The sequence below is a fragment of the Lactuca serriola genome, chromosome 1 (assembly GCF_051521515.1).
Source record: "Lactuca serriola cultivar US96UC23 chromosome 1, Lser_US96UC23_V15, whole genome shotgun sequence".
NCBI classification, from domain to species: domain Eukaryota; kingdom Viridiplantae; phylum Streptophyta; class Magnoliopsida; order Asterales; family Asteraceae; genus Lactuca; species Lactuca serriola.
Genome location: NC_136408.1, coordinates 13,047,847 through 13,066,835, shown reverse-complemented (window position 1 = coordinate 13,066,835; position 18,989 = coordinate 13,047,847). Strand labels below are relative to the sequence as shown.

Below are 18,989 nucleotides of genomic sequence, written 5' to 3'. Positions count from 1 at the left end.
GTAATCTTTTTCACAGAAAAGAAGTGTATAAATTACACAGCCTCCCGCTCTGATACCAATTGATAAGTTATAAATCTAACTTGAAGATCGTTTGGATCTTTATAACAGGTAAAATAATGAATGCGAAAACTGCAAATAACACAAGTATGGATCAAAGTGTGTCGAATGATTAGATCAATAATCCTCAGCAAAGCTCGATAAAGAACTTCCACTGTAGAGGATTTAGGGTTACAGGAACGATAAAGAAATAATACTCTGATCTATCGTTATAATCGTTTTCTATCGTTTTTCTAATATGCATGCAAGCATATATATTTATACTGAACCCTATCAAGCTCTCGGTTGGACAGGCCCAAACCGGAGTTACAAAACTGGACTAATAAGCGAGCCCAATGGACGCAATACATAACAAAACGCTACCCAACAGGGGGTACCATGGAGAACGTGGTTCGACACCTTGGGGTGGAGCAGCCGCCTCATTTGGGGTATCATTACCCAATTTGCCCGAGGTGGACGGAGTATCAAGGACATGGAGGCGCCTCATTTGGGGTATCATTACCCAATTTGATCATTTAGTTTTACTTATTTTAGACTTGTTTGGTTTTTTTTTATTTTGTTTTTAAATTTGTTTGGATTGTAAGACTTTAAGATATTATGTTACTTTGCTCTTCTGTGGTTGTTAGTTTTCAGTTTGCTAAGGAGTCTTGGGGAAGGAGTAAGGTCGAGTCAAGATTCGTGTTCATTTAGGCAAATATCGTTCAAGTTTGGAAGTTGGAAGTCGAAACCCACAATTGGAAATAAGCGTGGGGTGAGTCGAGAGAGAGGTTATGGTTAGAAAAGTCGTCAAAATACACTGCATTTAGAAGCGTCTTAATTCGTTAAGATGTTGAATTGAGTATATACATTTACAAGGAAGAAGGCAGTTTTAATTATGGTTTACCCAGAATTCATGTCGTGACCCAATATTTCTCACGTCGTGAACAAGGTTTCAAGGAAAATCAGAATGCGCGCTTAAGCGACTTCACGTCGTGAGCCTGTATTCATTCACGTCGTGAGTTGTGAATTTCCACCATATTCATTTTGTTCTGTTCTTATTCATTACACGGAATTACTACCATTCCTTATGACACTTTTGTGACGATTCGATGGGCTGTTTTCTCTAATATACAATGTGGCGTATGCTTTCCTACATTGTCTACACAATTTGGAGGCTTGCACCATTCTTTTTGAAGATTGAAGTTTTGTTTGATGGTTGGTTTCGCAAGATCAAGTCCAAGTTCTTATTTTTGAAGAGGTCCAATATTCGAAATGCATATTTCAACCACACTTTTGGAGATGTTCACGCCACTATCCCAGGGGAGTCTGTTCTTTTTTTCTACCTTCTCTTAATTTTTATATTAATTTAAGCATACAATGAGGGCATTGTATGAAATAAGTGTGGGGTAGGGGTAGAAAAAGTAAATTGCTAGATAATTTGGTAAATTTTAAAATTTTTATTAATTAGATCTAGTAGTAATAATTTCAACTGCACTTGCTAGTGTAATGATCCGATAAGAGCTCAAATGTTTAGTTGAGTCGATATACGTTATAATGCATTTGTGGCCTCCCTTATTTTAGTAAAATCATGGAACAAAAACATGACCCTGCTTAGTTTGAGGAATGCAAAATGTTTAGCAGCCTGAACCTGAAATGTATCCAGGAAAGATATGTCTTAACCGATAAATGTTGAAGTTAAGCGCCCCTGCTTAAGCATGTAGGTTTTTGAATGAAAACAAAGTGAGTTATACATGTAAAAAAAGAGAGAAATTACCAAAAAAAAATTTGAAGAATTTTGGAACTATCAAAGTATGAAGATCAAAGATCAAAGTTCTAAAGAATTAAAATTTGAAGATGCTAAAAATCATTAAAGATGTGAATTCAATGAAGTTAAAGGTTAAACATCAAAGAAAAGAAGAATTCAATATCTCCAAGTTGTGGTATCTTCTAAAAAGTTGTAATTCTCTAGTTTATGTATGCTTGGATAGCTTTACAAAAATATCTTGAGGTTAGAAAGTTTTCTGAGGATGGATTCGGAGGGTTGCATAAAATGAGCCTTGTTCGAAAAAAGTGGGTAATTGTTTATGAAGATTGTGAGTATTCAAAGTATGGGGGGTCATTTAGGAAAAAAAATTTAGACACAAACGCATGCGTTGAGGTCTTGGCATAATGGTTGAGCTGGAATTGGATTGTTCTATGTAATGCTAGTGATGAAGGTTTAAGTTTAAATAAGTAGATTTGCTTGAGGGCAAGCAAAGCCTAAGTGTGGGGTATTTTGATATTGTCATATTTATACATAGTTTGTTTGCATAGAATTATGGTACTTATAAGGATAAAATGTTATTTACAGCCAAAATAAAGCATTTTAGAAGGAAGGGACCAGAAATGACAATGCTTGGAACTTTGGGGGACTTGAAGAAAAGATGAACGAAAACACCCAAAAAAGACGTACTCACGACGTGAACAGTTGATGGTTCACGACGTGAGTAAAGAGAGATAGAAGATAAGCATCCGGGTGAAGGAATCCTTGCCGATCACGATTACCTCGAGTTCACGACGTGAGTTTTAAATTCTGACGACATGAACGATAAATTTGAAGAGAATATAAATATCTTTGCCCATTACGATTTGAGGGACTTTTGGCTGGCTTAGAAGGGTTCATGGAGAAGAAATTCAGAGGAAAAGAAGATTTGGAAGGTGGTTTTAACACCAAGGAAGAAGAAGTTCATAATTTGGTTTATAGATTGGTACACTTAAACATGTCTTTGATTATAGTTTTTGTTTTTTAGTTGTTAGTATGTTCAGCTTAATCTAGCTGCTTCTGTTAGCTAGATGAAGCTGGAACTCATGGTTTTAATGCATTAGATTTAACTTTACTTGTTGGTGATACGCTTGTGTTGATTGATTTTACCTAGCATGCTTTAATTAATTATTTGATTGCTTTAAATTCTTGTTCTATGTTGTTAGTGAACACAAATCTGCATGAATCTGAATACCTAATAATATAGTGAACACTAGTTTATTAGAGCTAAGATCAAACTAATCTTAGATAAGTAATTGAATCATTGAATTAAGACGTGTTAGAGAACTCTTATTATGACCAGTGGCGGACGCAAACTATTTTAGTAGAGGTGTCCCTCGTACTTCAAGCGGGTGCACCTAATAGAAAAAAAATTAAAAAAAAAATTACACTACGACCCGGAAATTGAGCAGTGGCCCGGGACCCCCAATTCTCCACATAGGTTTGCCACTGATTATGACTGTAATTGTATTTTGATTAATCAATCTTTCATGGCTCCAATTTTATTTAATAATTGATTATGTGTTAACTATTGTGTGACCATACATAAATTTACATGAATTGATTAATAATTAGTATATTTAGAGCTAAATTGCTAATACTTCTTTAATTGGTAACCAACAGTAATAGTCATAGCTAATGTATAACCATTGAGTGAAAGCAGATTCGAACTAACAAAAGTGTTTTGTTTATTGATCGAGTTTTTGTTAAAGAATTAAGTTCATCTAGACTTGCAAAATTAGATAAAAACCCTTCTTTTGTTAGTAATTAGGTTAGTTTAGTAGTAAATAAATTAATTAGTCAACACCGTTCCTTGTGATCGACACCCGAATTACCAAACTATTCTATAATTCGACTAGGTACACTGCCTAGGTGCATTTTAGTTAGTTAAGTTAGTTAGGTTATAAATTATAAAATTAGTGGATACTTTCGTGCACATCACAGATCTTGAACAATTCTAACGATTGTGTATGTATTCATTTTCAGGTTCATAAGTGTTTTGTGGGTTTACATATCTGATTGTTAGTTTTAGAAATATGATTATTCAGTTGTTCTGCAGTGTTTATGTATCAATTTATGTTGACCTTGTTAAATCTGAGTTTTGTGTGCCATATTTGATCTTCATATGTTTATGAAAAACTGAGATTGGTGGTTGTGTGTGTGTTTGTATTGAAGTTGGTTCCCAGGTCTTCATCTTGTTCATCTTTATATATGTGTGTATAAATCAGGAAGAGAAATAGATGGTGAGAGTTTACAAATATGATATTTCTTGAGTAGGATGAGTTTGGCTGGTGGTGCCGTGTTGGTGGTGGTGGTCTTTTGTTGTAAGCATTTTAAGAGGGAGAAAAACAAATAAGTGGATGAGTTTTATTTTTAATTGTTTTTTAACTGCATGTAATAAAAGAAAAATAATAAAAGGTAAATCCGTTATTATAAAAAATTTCAAATTTATTTTTATCAAATTTACAACAAAATAAAAATTTTGGATCTCTCGTGTTAGTTAAAAGGATAATTAGCCATGTCTTTATGAAATAAGATTATATTAAAATACTATTATAATTATAAATTATAAATATTTAATATAGTAATATAGAATTAAAAAATGCAATTTTTATATATACCCCTGCATGTGAGTGTAATAGTGATTGTGCATCCTTCTTATATGACACTAGATGTGAATCCTCTCTAATAAATGAATATTTTTTTGTCACTTGTCACACCTCATTCAATTTGTCAAATGTCATTTTGTGATTATTTTGAATTAATTCTTTTTCCACATGTCATTTTATGAGTTTTCGATTTTATTAAATTCCACATGTAATAATTGCAATAAATGTAATAATAAATGGATATCAATTTCATTAATAAACTTACCTTTTAATTTCAAATTTTCCAATATTAAAGCTCATTGATTCTTTTGTTTGTTTAACTTTAAAAGATTAAAAACTTTTTCATTATAATAATTCATTATTTTTCTTATTTTTTTATAAATTCGAAGCTCTCAAATATTTTAACATTTATATTTAAATTTTTTTTAATTAACCCATGTAATACATTATTCTCACAACTAGTAAATAAAATACTTATAGCATATAACACACTCCTAAAAAAACTATCTAAAAACAATTATACACTCTATGCATATTTAAGAGAGACAAAATTGCAAAAATGGTCCTTGTGGTATGCATATTTTTGAGGTTTTAATCCAAATCCTGAGTTTTTTGGATTCATGGTCCTTTTGGAGTGATCTGTATGTAAAAATTATCCATCCGAAAATTAAAATGACTGTAATACCCTTGGGGTATTTACTTTTCATTTTTTTAAATTTAATATTTATTTATTTATTTTAACAATTTAAAAAATAATAGAGGCCCATCTCTCTCTCTCTCTCTCATACCTAATTTCCCCCACCACATCTTCGTCTTCTTGTTTCCACCTGCATGCAGCAGCAAAAAGAGAAAAAAATTCCCTGAATTCTCCCAAATTCGAAGTAGCTTGTATGCCGTTTTTTAGTTCAAGTTATCATAGTTTTCATTTGCTCCATCAGAGTCATCCATATTCTGATGTGAAGATGAAGGTTGGTGATAGAGCTTATGAAGATGGTGGTTTGTTGCGATGAAGGGTGAAGGTTGTCGATCTTTCAAGTTGTCGCAACCCCAAATCCATTTGCTCAACAAACCCCTACCAAGATGCGGATTTGTTTCTTTCAAGGAGTACTCGTTTGACCCACCGGAAAACAACCCTACACGGCCACCGCCCCCACCACCACCGCGTACAACATATTATGTCCATCACCATCTCTCAAGAAACTAACAATTGAAACTGAAACACAAACACAATTGTCTTTAAACTCCGACCAATCCCATCTCGATCCTTACATTTGTGATTCACTGCCTCCCAAATTTGGCCCAGAATCCTCATCGCCGCCACCTCAATCGCCGTCGCCTATTTGATGTTTAACAACCAACAGTCTAAGGTTCTTTTTGGAACCGATCTAGATGCTTGTTACACCTACCCCTTGCTTTCTCAAGGCGTTTGCTTTGAGCCTTCAATCGATGGAGGATTCTATTAAATGAGTTCTTACAGGTGAAGAACATATTTCGAGTTGTGAAAGGATAATCTCTATTACAGATCTGTTCTTCTTTTTAGATGAATCTAGAACAAATTTTTGAGGGTTGGATCCAACATCTGCAACAGTTTATGTTCTTCAAGCTTTGTGGATTGAGTGGGGGTTTGATGTTCTTACAAATTGTTGGGGTAGAAAGGAACCGATCAAGTGTTTGCTGAATGTATTTTTAAAGGAGAAATTAAATATCCTTCTACCTTTTAATCCTACCAATTCTCATATCCATTTAAATGATGACATGCGTCATATTAGTATCCTAAAATATCATTAAATCTCATTAAATAAGCATTAAATGTTACACATGTCATCATTTTATTGGGTAGAAGGATATGTAGGAACAAAAAATAAAAGGATATTTAATTTCCCTTTTTAAAGAGATGAAGAAGAAAAAATGAAGTAGAGAGAGAGAGAGGTGGACATTCTATTATTTTTTTTAATTGTTAAAATAAATAAATAAATATTAAATTTAAATAAAAAAAAAAAATACCCCAAATATTATAGTCATTTCAATTTTAATTTTCGGAAAAACTAATTTTACATACAAAACACTCCACAAGACTATAAATCACAAAAATTTGGTTACTGCGTGTACAATTTTTTCAATTTTGTCTTTTAAGAGAAAAAAGTTACATCATTGCTTTTTACGATCATAAGCCCGATCCCACCGTACCCCGCTGGCTGTTGGTATGAAAGGGTAATAAGGTTTGGCAAAATTTTCCACAACGTATTTAATATGGTTGGGTCCATTTATAGTAGTCAATGGTCAACGGGGCCCTTTCTTCCTAAACTTTTTAGACTGCAACATGCACAGTGGTTTGGCTGGTTTGACAGAAAGTCATTAGTCCATTCCACTGCCATTTTCCATACGCCATTCACAAATATTCCACAACTCCGGTCGTCTTCCGGTCAACCCTCTCTGCTTTTCTTTCATGTAAATAAGAAAAACTCAGCATCTTCATGGTTATTTCCTTACGCACGAAGCACAAACGCTGATATATGTTTAGAAGATTCATGACACTTTGAACACCCACACCCACACCCACAAACATGAGCAGGTATCTACACATACTCCCAGTCTTCGTCTTCTTCTTCATTGTTCAGTATGCTTTCTGTCAGTTACCATCGACTCAGGTGACCACCATGAACAAACTCCGGGACCTGCTACAGAACAACAGTAATTCCAAATGGAATTCTTCGCAAGACTCAACAAACCCATGTTCTTGGACAGGCGTTTCCTGCGCTCCAAACAATTCCTCCGTCACCTCGCTTTCTCTCTGTTCTTTCTCAATCTCTAACGACGATGATTCTTGGTCCTCTCTTGTTTGCGATATCAAAACATTGCAGTCTCTTAATCTCTCCAGCAATCAGCTGACCTCAATCCCACAACCAATCTTCTCTTCTTGTGGTGGTTTGAAAGCCCTTAACTTTAGCAACAACAATCTGAATGGGCCGTTGCCCAGTTTCCAGGGTTTTCGTTCTTTAGAGGTTTTAGACCTTTCTCGTAATTCGTTCGAGACCTCTATTGATTCACAATTGAATGGCTTGAATGAGCTTAAAAGTTTAAGCCTTAGCGGAAACAAATTCACAGGGTCTATTCTTACTAAGCTAGGCAATTCAACTCTTCTTGAGGAGCTTCAGCTCTCCTTCAATTGTTTCGTAGGTAATATTCCTGACGGAATTACCAACTATAAGAATCTTACTCTTCTTGATTTGGGTGGCAATAATCTCACCGGGATCATTCCTTCTCGTATTGGTGAACTCTCCAATCTGCAACTCTTAGTTCTCTCTGCCAATAACCTCACTGGTGAAATTCCTCAGTCGATTTCCATGATCACAACTCTAAAGAGGTTTGCTGCGAATCAGAATGAATTCACAGGTGTAATTCCACAAGGAATTACTAGGTATCTCAGGAATCTAGACCTGAGTTATAATCAGATGGGTGGGTCAATTCCGGCGGACCTTTTGTCTCAAAAGGATTTGCAGACTGTCGACTTGTCTGATAATAAGTTAATTGGATCGATACCTTCCAACATGTCGACAACTTTGGTCAGATTGAGGCTCGGTAACAATAGCTTAACAGGGAAAATACCAGCATGGTCGTTCGGGAATGATATGCCATCGTTAGCGTATTTAGAGCTTGATCATAATATCTTAGGTGGGGTGATTCCTTCTGAGTTGAGATTATTTCGGAATTTGTCGCTGTTGGACTTATCAAACAATCAACTGGTTGGTTTTCTTCCTCGGGAATTGGGTAATCTTACAAAGTTAGAGGTTGTTCTACTTCAGCATAACAGAATCTCTGGAGAGATCCCAGACGAAATCAGTGAGTTACAGATTCTGGATAAACTAAATATCAGTTGGAATTCTCTGAATGGTTCTATTCCACCATCATTATCCAAGTTACAGAAGCTATCCAATCTGGACCTACAGGCGAACAATCTCACCGGCGGAATTCCTGATTCCTTTAGTTCCATGGATTCCTTACTGGAGCTTCAACTTGGGAAGAACAATCTTGGAGGTGTTGTCAGATCACTACCTACAAAGTTGCAGATTTCGCTAAATCTTAGTTGGAATAACTTTGAAGGCGGGATACCCAGGGCTCTCAACAGATTACAGTCCCTCGAAGTCTTGGATCTTTCGAACAACAAATTCTCCGGTGGGATTCCAAGTTTCCTCACTGGTATGCAAAGCTTGACACTGATACAACTTTCCAATAATCGGCTTACGGGAATCATTCCTGCGTTTCGTTCAAATGTTAACTTGTCCACTGATGGGAATAATTTGATTAATCCGACACCCGACCCTTCTGTCGTGAAAAGAAAAAAATCTGTGTCAGTGCCAGTGGGTATCATTGTGGCTTCCGCAGCAGCTGTTGTTACACTTATGATAGTTTCCATTTTGGCCCTTATACTCTCTAGAAGAATTCACAAGGTGAACCATGAAGAAAGTCAATCCTCTGAACCCGTGGTCATCAAAAGCGATTTCTTGACTGAGAATTCCATTCAAAGATTGAATCTTGACTTTACCAGGGCGATGGAGGCTGTGAGTAACCCCTCGAATATTGTTTTGAAGACGAGATTCTCTACATATTACAAGGCTGTGATGCCATCAGGGATGATGTATTTCATCAAGAAGCTTAATGGGGTTGACAAAATATTCCAAATTGGGAGCCATGATCGGTTGCAAGAAGAGCTTCGAGTTCTTGGGAAGTTGAGAAATTCCAGTGTCATGATCCCTCTTGCCTATACCTTGACTACCGAAAGTGTTTATCTTTTCTATGATTACACTGAGAATGGAACTCTATATGATGTTCTTCATGGAAGTTTGGGACGTGGTTTGGATTGGAGCAATCGGTACAGTATAGCTATAGGTGTCGCTAATGGTCTGGCGTTTCTCCATGGATGCCCTTCGGGTCAAATCACTCTCCTTGATCTTTCAAGTAAATCTGTTATGCTCAAGTCCATAAATGAGCCTCAGATCGGAGATATCGAGCTTTCTAAAGTGATTGATCCTTCAAAGAGCACAGGCAATGTTTCTGCTGTTGCTGGGTCTGTCGGTTATGTCCCACCAGGTATCTTTGATGCATATTTTCTATCATTCATACATACAGTCATGTCATGTCACGTGTAAGAAAGATGATCAAAAGTCCCTAACTATAATTGTGTTTTTGGGTTTCAGAGTATGCTTACTCAATGAGGTTGACGACAGCTGGAAATGTCTACAGTTTCGGTGTGATTTTGCTTGAGTTGTTGACAGGAAAAGCAGCGGTTAGTGAAGGGTCTGAATTAGTGAAGTGGGTGTCAAGCAAGTCAAATCAAGATAACGTTGACCAAGTACTTGACTCCACTGTGAGTAGGACATCCTCAGCCATTAGAGACCAGATGTTAGCAGTCCTTAAGGTTGCTTTAGCTTGTGTCAGTGTTTCCCCGGAAGAGAGACCCAAAATGAGGAGTGTGTTACGTATGCTCCTTAATGCAAGAAACTAAGACGATGGCCAGTATACTTGGTATGGTATTTTTAAGCAATATAGAACATGATACCAGCCTTTTTTTTTTTTTTTTTTAATACGAAGTGGGTTATTTGGATCTGTGTAAACTATACTTAGTGTGTAATTAGATTTTACTAAATACGGAGTTGTTGTCAACAACACATCTCCGCACTTTTTGTAAATATATATTATGTGACTTATTCTTCTCAAAACCGCTCACCCTTTTGGTTTAATTAGCTTTTGACATATTCCTCATTTGATAAGTGTTGGCTAAGGTTAACATAATAATGATGTAATACTTGTTTAAAAAGTTATTTGCAAATCTAGTAAACCAAGAATTTGGCATCTTCGTGCTGTGCTTGTAATATTACCCAAATTTACTAACAAATGTCATTGCCATGCTTCAAAATTTTAACAAGACTCAAGAATACCTTCTCCGATTGTCTAAACAAATAGCCCAACAGGATCAACCTTAAATAAGAAATAAGCACAAAAGGAAAAGATCTTTTTCTATCACACGCACTAGAATGTTAAATCTTTAGGATCTTCAATGATCTTTGCTAGTGTCTGCAAGAACTGTGCAAGATCCGCCCCATATATTACACGATGATCCGCTGTAACATTTACCTGCAAACCCAACCCATGTAAGCAATATGTGCAAGAGACATAAATGCCCTTCTCATCCTGTAATGCAAGCCTAAAAGTAACTGTGAACATACCTGCATCTGGCTCTTCATGCCGATTCGACCATCCTTGGTGGCAACAACAGTGGGCTCAGACGCCCCAACAGCCATGATTGCACCCTGCACAAAAGCATGATTAAAAGAACATATGATATTGATATAGTAATGTTAATGTCCCATATGATAGAGCTTGAGCCTTGAGGTTAAATATGGAAACTCACAGTTCCTGGTGGCAAGATGGCATCAAAGCGATCCACTCCAAACATTCCAAGGTTGGAAAGAGTAAATGTACCTGCAACAGATTAAACAAGATTTGATGAGACCATAAAAAGGATAATATTTGTGACAAATACTTGAAAATACGCTGCTATATTTCTTATATTTAACCCACAATACTATAACAAAACTTGGGAACACAAGAAAAGCATCTCGAAGTTGTTTAACATGAAAGGGTAGAGTATTTGACTCTATAAAAGCATAGAGGACATAAGATGATTTCATATAGATGTATGTTTCAAATGATTGATTATCAGAAAGTTTACCTGTGCTATACTCTTGAGGTTGCAACTGTTTTGCCCTGGCCTTGTCCACTAATTCTTTCCACTTTCTTGATAATGAATATATATCAACCTTTAAAAAAAGCAATACAACATAAAGTAAACTAAGGTGCTTTTTTTTACTTGTTGGACTTCATGAGGACAAGACTTAATCCAGTAAGCTATGTATGAGTATTCTTTTTGACTTAATTCAGAAAGAACAACTTAACATAGAAGGTCAGAAAAAAAAGACTTTCCCCATTAAGTACTAACTTAATGGGGGGAAAAAAAGAAGTTCACCTTATCAGCATTCTGAAGCACGGGAGTAATCAATCCACCATCAATTGCAACTGCAACAGCAATGTTGATATTACTGTTGTATGTAAAGCTCTTTCCATCTCTACAACTTGAATTCACAACAGGGTGTTTAGCCAATGCAAGCGCTGTAGCTTTGGCTAACAATGCTGTCATGGTCACTCCCTTTGGTTTGATCTACAAATTTACACGTAGATAATGATGGTAAAACACTTGGAAACATCAAGAAAACAAATAATTAGAGCCACAATTAGCACTTTCAACAGTTCATATAAACTCCAAGTGCACAAAGATTCATTCAAAAATAACCAGAATGAACAGCAATCAAATGTTGAAGATAACAATCGATTAAAGCAATTTACAGTTCTCATAAGCTTCAAAAAGTTACCTTTTTGTAGAGAGTGTCAAGAGCATCAGTTGTGATTGTATATCCCACTCTGAAGGTAGGAACTCCAAGACTCTCAACCATGTTCCTACTGACAGCACCCTGCATTGTAGTAAATGGAACAACAGAACCCAATTCGACCCCTGGAGCTGCAGCAATCGGCTTAGCTGACTCAGCCGCGGCAGCAACGGGAACAGCAACAGAAGCAACAACGGCAGCCTCTACATCCTTGGCCACAATCCTGCCCATCGGTCCGGTACCAACCACGCCACTCAAATCAACATTCAATTCCTTCGCAAGCTTTTTCGCATAGGGAGACGCTACAATCCTCTTGCCTCCATCGGAAGCCGGGTGTGTCGAAGCCACGGCCTTCACCGGTGCCGCCTTCACTACAGTTGCGACGGCGAGAGAATCAGGTATTGTCGTTTCCGCTGGAGGAGGTGAAGGAGCAGCAGGTGAGGAAGAGGAAGAGGAAGAGGATTGTTCTTTGGCTTTGGAAATAGCTTGGGCGATTTCGTCTTCGGTTTCGGCAAGGAGGGCGATAGCGGAGCCGACGGCGGCGACACCGCCTTCTTCAACCATGATGGCAGCCAAGTAGCCATCGTAGAATGTCTCGACATCCATATCGGCTTTATCGGATTCTACAACGACAACAGACTCGCCTTTATTGAGCTTGTCGCCTTCGGATTTGACCCATGAGACGATCTTTCCTTCAGTCATGGTGGAGCTCAATGCGGGCATGAAGATCTCTCGGATCTTGGCATGGATTTGGGATTTCCGGGAGGTGGATTGTGAGATTGAAGGTATGGATTGACGGCGGAGGCCGCGAGTGGTGGGAGTGAAAGAGGAGTTGAGGAGTTGAGCCATCATTGATTGTTAAGAAAAGGCAGAGAGTTGGATCAACAAATGCAGGGGAGGTTTTTATGTATGAAATGGTTCCTCGAGAGTATCGAAAGAGGGCGGAGGTCTCAACGACCACCTTACCGGTGGACTGGTGATGAAGTGTATGTAATGTTATCGGTTTGATCGAATCACCAAATTCGCACCATTTAACTACGCTATGTTGTTTAAAAATTGATGACACATAACTACATAAGGGTGTATGTATTCAGTATTTTATTTGTATAAATAATGTTATAAGGTAATGAACCATTATTTAAATTTATATTTAACTATTTTTTTGTATATAATTTATTATTAAATTAATATTTATTGTTTTAGATAAATATTATTTTGATTGGTTATTGTAACTCTAACCAATTTACTCTTTAAAAACATTATTAATATTTTTTTGTTTTTTTATAATGAAGTAATGAACTAATGTTTAATGTTCGATGTTTTTTTGTTATTCATTTTGGACTAATAATATACATTTTAAACGTACGTGTCTCAACACTTAACACAAATAATAGACCTACAAACTTGAAACAAACGAAACTACAAGCCGATTTTTTTAATGGTATTTTATTAATTGTTTTTGCATTTAATAGTAATAATTGCAAAAAATTAAGTTTAATGGTATTCTTTTTGTTAAAGAAAAAAGTTAATACCGATATTTACCTTGTTACGTAACATCCACGTGACTTATTCCTTTTTTTACAATATTACCGACTAAACCTCTTATTATCAATCTTTTTAAAAAAAAAACTTTTATTATAAATAACAATAATAGTAATATTGTAAAGTTTAATGATAGTATTACAAAAAAAAAAAAAAAGTAGTAAACCCCCAAATAAATTTATTAAAAATCACTTAAATGAGTACACGGTGATGAACCAATTTCTTATTTTAGGAGTCCTCGGCAAATCAATTGACCAAATAGTTACACTTGCAGGTACAGCAGGGTGAATGTGATGATGTTGGACGTCCTAGAAGCTCGTATGGCGATGGGTATGTGCATGTGTGTTCATAATCCGACTACTCTTCGCTCAGCTCCCTCTTTCAGGCGCACGAAGCTCCGAGCCAAACCTACTGCTGCCCTTATTGCTTCTTCTTCTTCTCGGACGGAAGGTCGAACAGTTGGTGGGCTGCTGTTGCAACCAAAGCATGACCTAAACGAAGTAAAGGGAGATGATGCTACTGTTAATAATATCATCATCAAGAAGAAGAAAAGGGTGTTCTTTTTGGATGTGAACCCAATCTGTTATGATGGTAGCACCCCGAGTTTACACTCTTTTGCTCACTGGATTTCCCTTTTCTTCTGCGAAGTCAGCCTTACAGACCCTGTTATTGCCGTAAGCACCACCTCTCCTCTCTCCATTACGTTTCTATGCCATGTCAATTGTTTTATCTCAATGAGAGTTTGGTCGTTTTAGATAACTCAGTGCTTTAAGTCAAAATCTTTGGATTTTAAGGTATCTGAAAGACTTTTTGGAAGCAATATAATCAAATATAGCTCCTTTTTTTTTTTTTTTCTTTTCTAGCAGAGAGGTAGAAGAAGTGCACTGGAATCTTCAGTTGATTGCTAGGCTGCTGTAGTACTTTATCCATATGTTTTAGTTGATTTGAGCAATAGTTTATGCATGTTGAGCTCATTTCATTATTTATGGAATCTCCAATTGATTGCTAGGCTGTTGTAGTACTCTATCCATTCAACAATCGTCTTTTCTATCACAGTAGACGCTAAGAAACTTCATCATATCCTTACAAATCGCCAGGTTTTGGGGTGGATGCTATGCTAGATAATGAGTTTATAGTAGTACTCTATGACCAATAAGGGCAAAATGTCATGGAATTGAATTTATGTAATGTGTCTCAAGTAGCCTTTTGTACTAAATTACTAATGAATAAAATATATTTACAAAGACTTGTATTGCTCATATTTAACCTTTGGAAGACATACTTCATTTTTGCAGGTTATTGATGGAGAAGGAGCTCATGAATATAGGAAACAAATGTTACCTTCATATAAAGCACACAGAAGAAAATTTTCACCATGGGTATCAGAATCAGCAAAAGCTCCAATAAGAAGATCATATCAACTAATTTCAGATACCCTTACAAAATGTAATGTGCCGGTCAGCAATCCTTTGTAATAATTCCATCACTTTTAACAAATATTACTTGAATCCCTTTCATTAAAAAGAAAATATATATATTCTAGCTTATATGAATGATAATGATATATGCAGGTTGTGAAGATTCCTGGTGAAGAAGCAGATGATGTTGTTGCTACACTTGTTGCACAAGTTTTGGAAATGGGATACCGTGTTGCTATTGCTTCTCCTGATAAAGATTTCAAGCAATTGATATGTCAAGATGTGCAGCTTGTTATGCCTCTTCCTGACTTAAAAAGATGGTCATTTTATACCTTGAATCACTACATAGCTCAATACAAGTGTGATCCACTCTCTGATTTAAGTCTTAGTAAGTATACACTTTCTCGTGATGATTTGAATCATGAATTCAAGTTGTCCAATCTGTCAGAGGATTTGGAAAGATTGATTTCTTGTTTTTTATTATGCTATTTTTAAAGAGGGTATTTTTTTCTTACAGAAATCTCTTGTTTATAATATAGGATGCATTTTAGGTGATGAAGCAGATGGTGTTCCTGGAATTCAACATCTGGTGCCTGGTTTTGGGATGAAAACTGCCTTAAAACTTATAAAGAAACATGGTTCATTAGAAAATCTACTTAATGCTGCAGCTGTAAGAATCGTTGGGAAACCTTATGTCCAAGATGCCCTCCCTGTGTTTGGCAAAATTATGCGACTTTGGTCCAAAACGATACTTTGATGCACCACTGGTCCAAAATTGGATTTTTCCATTGTTTTTGGTCCCTCCCACTAACTTTCGTCCATATACTCCGTTACATGCAACAAAGACGGGAGTATTTTCGTCTTTCCACTTACAGGGACTTTTTTTGCAACCTTATTCAAAATAAAAGCAGAGCTACATCACTCTTCCATCTTCAACTTCACGAGCTTCATAGTCTTCCTACTCTGTGTTCACAATTTCTTAGAGATCAAAAATTAAAATGGTGATGTGTTTCTGTGGTAGGAAAGCGGTCGTTCGCACCTCCTGGACATCAGCAAACCCTGGTCGGAGGTTTCTTTCCTGCCCTCAAAAGGTAAGTGTTCGATTTTGCTATTTTACCCTCATTTTGGAAAATCACCCTCATGTTTAGGGTTTATTTTTTTACGTGAAGGGTTCCAGATGCCGATTCTTAGGATGGATTGATCCTCCCATGTGTGCAAGATCTATGTTGATAATACCCGGATTATTGAGGAATATCAACAATGTAAACTATCAAGTGGCAAGATTGAAGATGTGTTTGTTTGCAAGTTGGTTACTATTTGTGGTGGTTTGGGTGCTTTTCATTTAGTAATAAGCAATTAGGGACCCCTGTAGTTGCATGTAATTTTGGGTGTTTTTTGTCTTATGAAATTGTAACAAGGGAATGTGGTAGTTTTTGGTATTTGATAATGTAATATCAGTTTAGGGTTATTTTGGACAACTTCAGAATTTTGTACCCTTTTCAAGGACATAATGACAATGTATTGCAGTTATCACCTAATGTTAATGTTTATTTGTTGTTTCAGAAAAAAGTTGTAATAACCATAAATGTGTTCCATAAACATGACAACCAACAGTTGGTATAAACCATAAACATCATTCTTCAACAATGACAAAAGGTTGACATTAGTTTCATGACCAAAAGGGCTAAAAGACCAAAATAAAACCATTACAACAAACTAGTTTTAAACCATTACATCCAAATGCACAAAAGTTGTGCTAAACCAAAAGATAAGTTTTTAAACAAAATACACTAATTCCTGCATTGACTGCTACCTTCATTCCCTCCTTGACTGCATCATGTATTCCCTCCTTGACTGCTTCCTGCATTCCCTCATTCATTGCTTCCTGCATTCCCACCTTGACCCTTGCACGTCCTTGAGTTATGACCCCTATTGTTGCATTTCCCACACCTGACACTAACAAACTTTCTGGTAAGTTTTTCAGGTTCACCTGCACCATGATTTTGCATCTGTTTATCATATTTTTCATCTGCACTTCTCTTTCTCTTGGTATTAGGTCTTCCAGGTTGATTGTGATGTGGTGGTGGTGTTAATTGAAATGGACATGTACTTTTTGGCCACATGGCTCTACCCTTTATAGGGTCCACAGTGTAAGAGTAAGCTTCATTCCATGTTTGAAGCCAATACACTTTGTTGACATAAGTGTAAAGCTCCCCAACATTGTCTCCACTATCAGCCATTTCATGTATTGTAGCTATGGCATGCCTGCATGGAATCCCATTCAATTCCCACCTTCTACATGTACATGACATATTTGTCATGTCAACCACATGCTGGTCATGCCAAGGACCATAAACTTCATACTTTGCAGTCCCATTCCATCTAGCTCTATATTGGACTGAAGCTTCCCTATTTCTCTCAAGTAACTTTGATGCTGTTGGAGTGAGTGGACCTGGAGCTTTGGACATCACTTCTTCACATTGCAGATCCTCTTCATTAGGTACTGCCTGATGTACTCAAGACAACTTATGATGGGCTTATTTCTACCATGAATAAGCTTACTGTTGAAAACTTCACATAAATTGTTGAGCAATATATCTGATCCCGCTCTGCCTGTATTAAACAAGAAAATTATATGAACTAAATCATATACAAAGAGGAATAGTAAAGCTTCACCTAAGCTAGGGAATATAACCTGAAAAGTGGCTTCTGGCCCAATGGTGAGGGGGGATTTTCTTCAACCACTCAAAAGCATCCTTATCAAACTTGTTAAGTTCATTCATGTAGTGTTCGAATTCTGGTACTGTGGTTGCTATTGCACACTGCCATAAGTGATCTTTATACTCTTTTGTTTTCCATTTTTTCCTCATGTTCTCATAAATATGTCTTAGACAGAATCGATGCTCAGCCTGTGGGTATAGTTGTGCAATAGCAGGTAAGAGTCCCTGTAAAGGATTATTCCACATAATCATTGCAACAATCATATACAAATAAACTATTAGTAATACAAAAAGAAGAAAATAGTACCTTTTGTCTATCACTCATGAAAGTAAAGTTAGAATTTGAGTGCAACTCTAAGTCATCTCCCAAGCATTCTAGAAACCATTTCCAGCTACTCATATTTTCAGTCTCAACAATGGCATATGCAAGTGGGTATATGCCGTTGTTTGAATCTAATCCAACTGCTGTGAGTACTTGGCCTGGAAAGGGTCCTTTCATAAAAGCACCATCTAGTCCCAGAATATCTCTTAAGCCTGCTTTAAACCCTTTCTTTAATGCCCCTAAGCAAATATACACCCTTTTAAACTGCCTTGTTTCTCTAGTACTGTTAGGCTCATTAACAACCTCAAGCTTCACAGTTGTACCCACATTAGTTGCTTGTAGTTCCATAAGATAATCTCTTAACACCTCGTATTTCTTTGTGTAGTCACCACTCACTTGCTTTGTAGCTGTTGCTTTTGCTCTCTGTACTTTGTGTATGGACACACCAACTTGTAGCCTCTTCTGAACTTGCTCTTGAATGCTTCGAAGGGGTACTGTAGGGTTAGACTCAACCATGTCTAAGATTTCTGCAGATATATACTTCGCAGTGCAAGCCCTAAGTTTTCTAGTTTGAACACAAGTATGTTTGTCCAGTAAAGTTTTCACATACCAATAATCGCTATCTTTTGACCGTGAAGTCTGCATTGACCAAGAACAATTAAATTTATTGCCCTTACCTACCCCACTTGCATTTACATTAGGTACATTACCTTTACACACAACCCTAAGCCTTGTTTTGTCGTTTTTCTTGAAGCCAAGATTCCTTCTAGTCTCAATGGCAAGTTTGTTGACTTTGTCCTTAATTTCCTTTTTACTTTTATACTTTTGACCCACTTGAAAAGTAACTGCATGGACTTCACCAAGAGAGCACTTCTTCTCCTTCACCATCTGTTTTAATATTGCTTTCCTTCTTTCATCATCACTATCTTCACCTAATGAGTCCCATTCATCATTATCAATTACTTCAACATCTTCAACATCTTCTGTATCAACAACTTCATTTTCAGTCTCAACACCTTTTCCTCTGTCAACATATTCAACATCTAGATCAACATTCATATAGAAATCACTCATGTCCACCTCAATATCACTTACATAG

At 36.6% G+C, this 18,989-nt stretch overlaps 4 protein-coding genes across 4 annotated transcripts; 2 read left to right on the top strand and 2 right to left on the bottom strand.

Annotated features, from left to right (window-relative positions):
- Positions 1-6,801: 6,801 nt before the first annotated feature.
- Positions 6,802-10,163, top strand: LOC145049967 (leucine-rich repeat transmembrane protein kinase family protein). Its single transcript, XM_078998314.1, has 2 exons — positions 6,802-9,534; positions 9,642-10,163. Exons 1-2 carry the CDS (start codon positions 7,011-7,013, stop codon positions 9,947-9,949), a joined length of 2,832 nt encoding a protein of 943 aa, XP_078854440.1. The 5' UTR covers positions 6,802-7,010; the 3' UTR covers positions 9,950-10,163.
- A 115-nt stretch (positions 10,164-10,278) lies between these two features.
- On the bottom strand, positions 10,279-12,924 carry EMB3003 (2-oxoacid dehydrogenases acyltransferase family protein). Its single transcript, XM_078998373.1, has 6 exons — positions 11,874-12,924; positions 11,471-11,662; positions 11,177-11,264; positions 10,856-10,926; positions 10,671-10,754; positions 10,279-10,578 (listed from the first exon to the last, which is right to left on the bottom strand). The coding sequence occupies exons 1-6, from the start codon at positions 12,738-12,740 to the stop codon at positions 10,474-10,476; spliced, it is 1,407 nt and encodes a 468-aa protein (XP_078854499.1). The 5' UTR covers positions 12,741-12,924; the 3' UTR covers positions 10,279-10,473.
- Positions 12,925-13,708: 784 nt separating this feature from the next.
- LOC145049907 (uncharacterized) lies at positions 13,709-15,620 on the top strand. Its single transcript, XM_078998259.1, has 4 exons — positions 13,709-14,104; positions 14,726-14,887; positions 15,002-15,236; positions 15,388-15,620. The coding sequence occupies exons 1-4, from the start codon at positions 13,724-13,726 to the stop codon at positions 15,603-15,605; spliced, it is 996 nt and encodes a 331-aa protein (XP_078854385.1). The 5' UTR covers positions 13,709-13,723; the 3' UTR covers positions 15,606-15,620.
- A 1,099-nt stretch (positions 15,621-16,719) lies between these two features.
- LOC145051730 (uncharacterized) lies at positions 16,720-17,316 on the bottom strand. The gene has a single exon (XM_078999561.1). It carries the CDS (start codon positions 17,314-17,316, stop codon positions 16,720-16,722), a length of 597 nt encoding a protein of 198 aa, XP_078855687.1.
- Between the last annotated feature and the right edge of the window lie 1,673 nt (positions 17,317-18,989).

Excerpts from the sequence above, each read along its gene's own strand:
- LOC145049967 (XM_078998314.1), top strand. The coding sequence starts at position 7,011 with ATGAGCAGGTATCTACACATACTCCCAGTCTTCGTCTTCTTCTTCATT. Across the intron at positions 9,535-9,641 it reads TGTCGGTTATGTCCCACCAG|AGTATGCTTACTCAATGAGG; the intron begins GTATCTTTGATG and ends TTTGGGTTTCAG.
- LOC145051730 (XM_078999561.1), bottom strand. The coding sequence starts at position 17,316 with ATGTCCAAAGCTCCAGGTCCACTCACTCCAACAGCATCAAAGTTACTT.
- LOC145049907 (XM_078998259.1), top strand. The coding sequence starts at position 13,724 with ATGATGTTGGACGTCCTAGAAGCTCGTATGGCGATGGGTATGTGCATG. Across the intron at positions 14,105-14,725 it reads TTACAGACCCTGTTATTGCC|GTTATTGATGGAGAAGGAGC; the intron begins GTAAGCACCACC and ends TCATTTTTGCAG. Across the intron at positions 15,237-15,387 it reads ACTCTCTGATTTAAGTCTTA|GATGCATTTTAGGTGATGAA; the intron begins GTAAGTATACAC and ends TTTATAATATAG.
- EMB3003 (XM_078998373.1), bottom strand. The coding sequence starts at position 12,740 with ATGATGGCTCAACTCCTCAACTCCTCTTTCACTCCCACCACTCGCGGC. Across the intron at positions 11,663-11,873 it reads TTGACACTCTCTACAAAAAG|ATCAAACCAAAGGGAGTGAC; the intron begins GTAACTTTTTGA and ends GTAAATTTGTAG. Across the intron at positions 11,265-11,470 it reads TGCTTCAGAATGCTGATAAG|GTTGATATATATTCATTATC; the intron begins GTGAACTTCTTT and ends CTTTTTTTAAAG.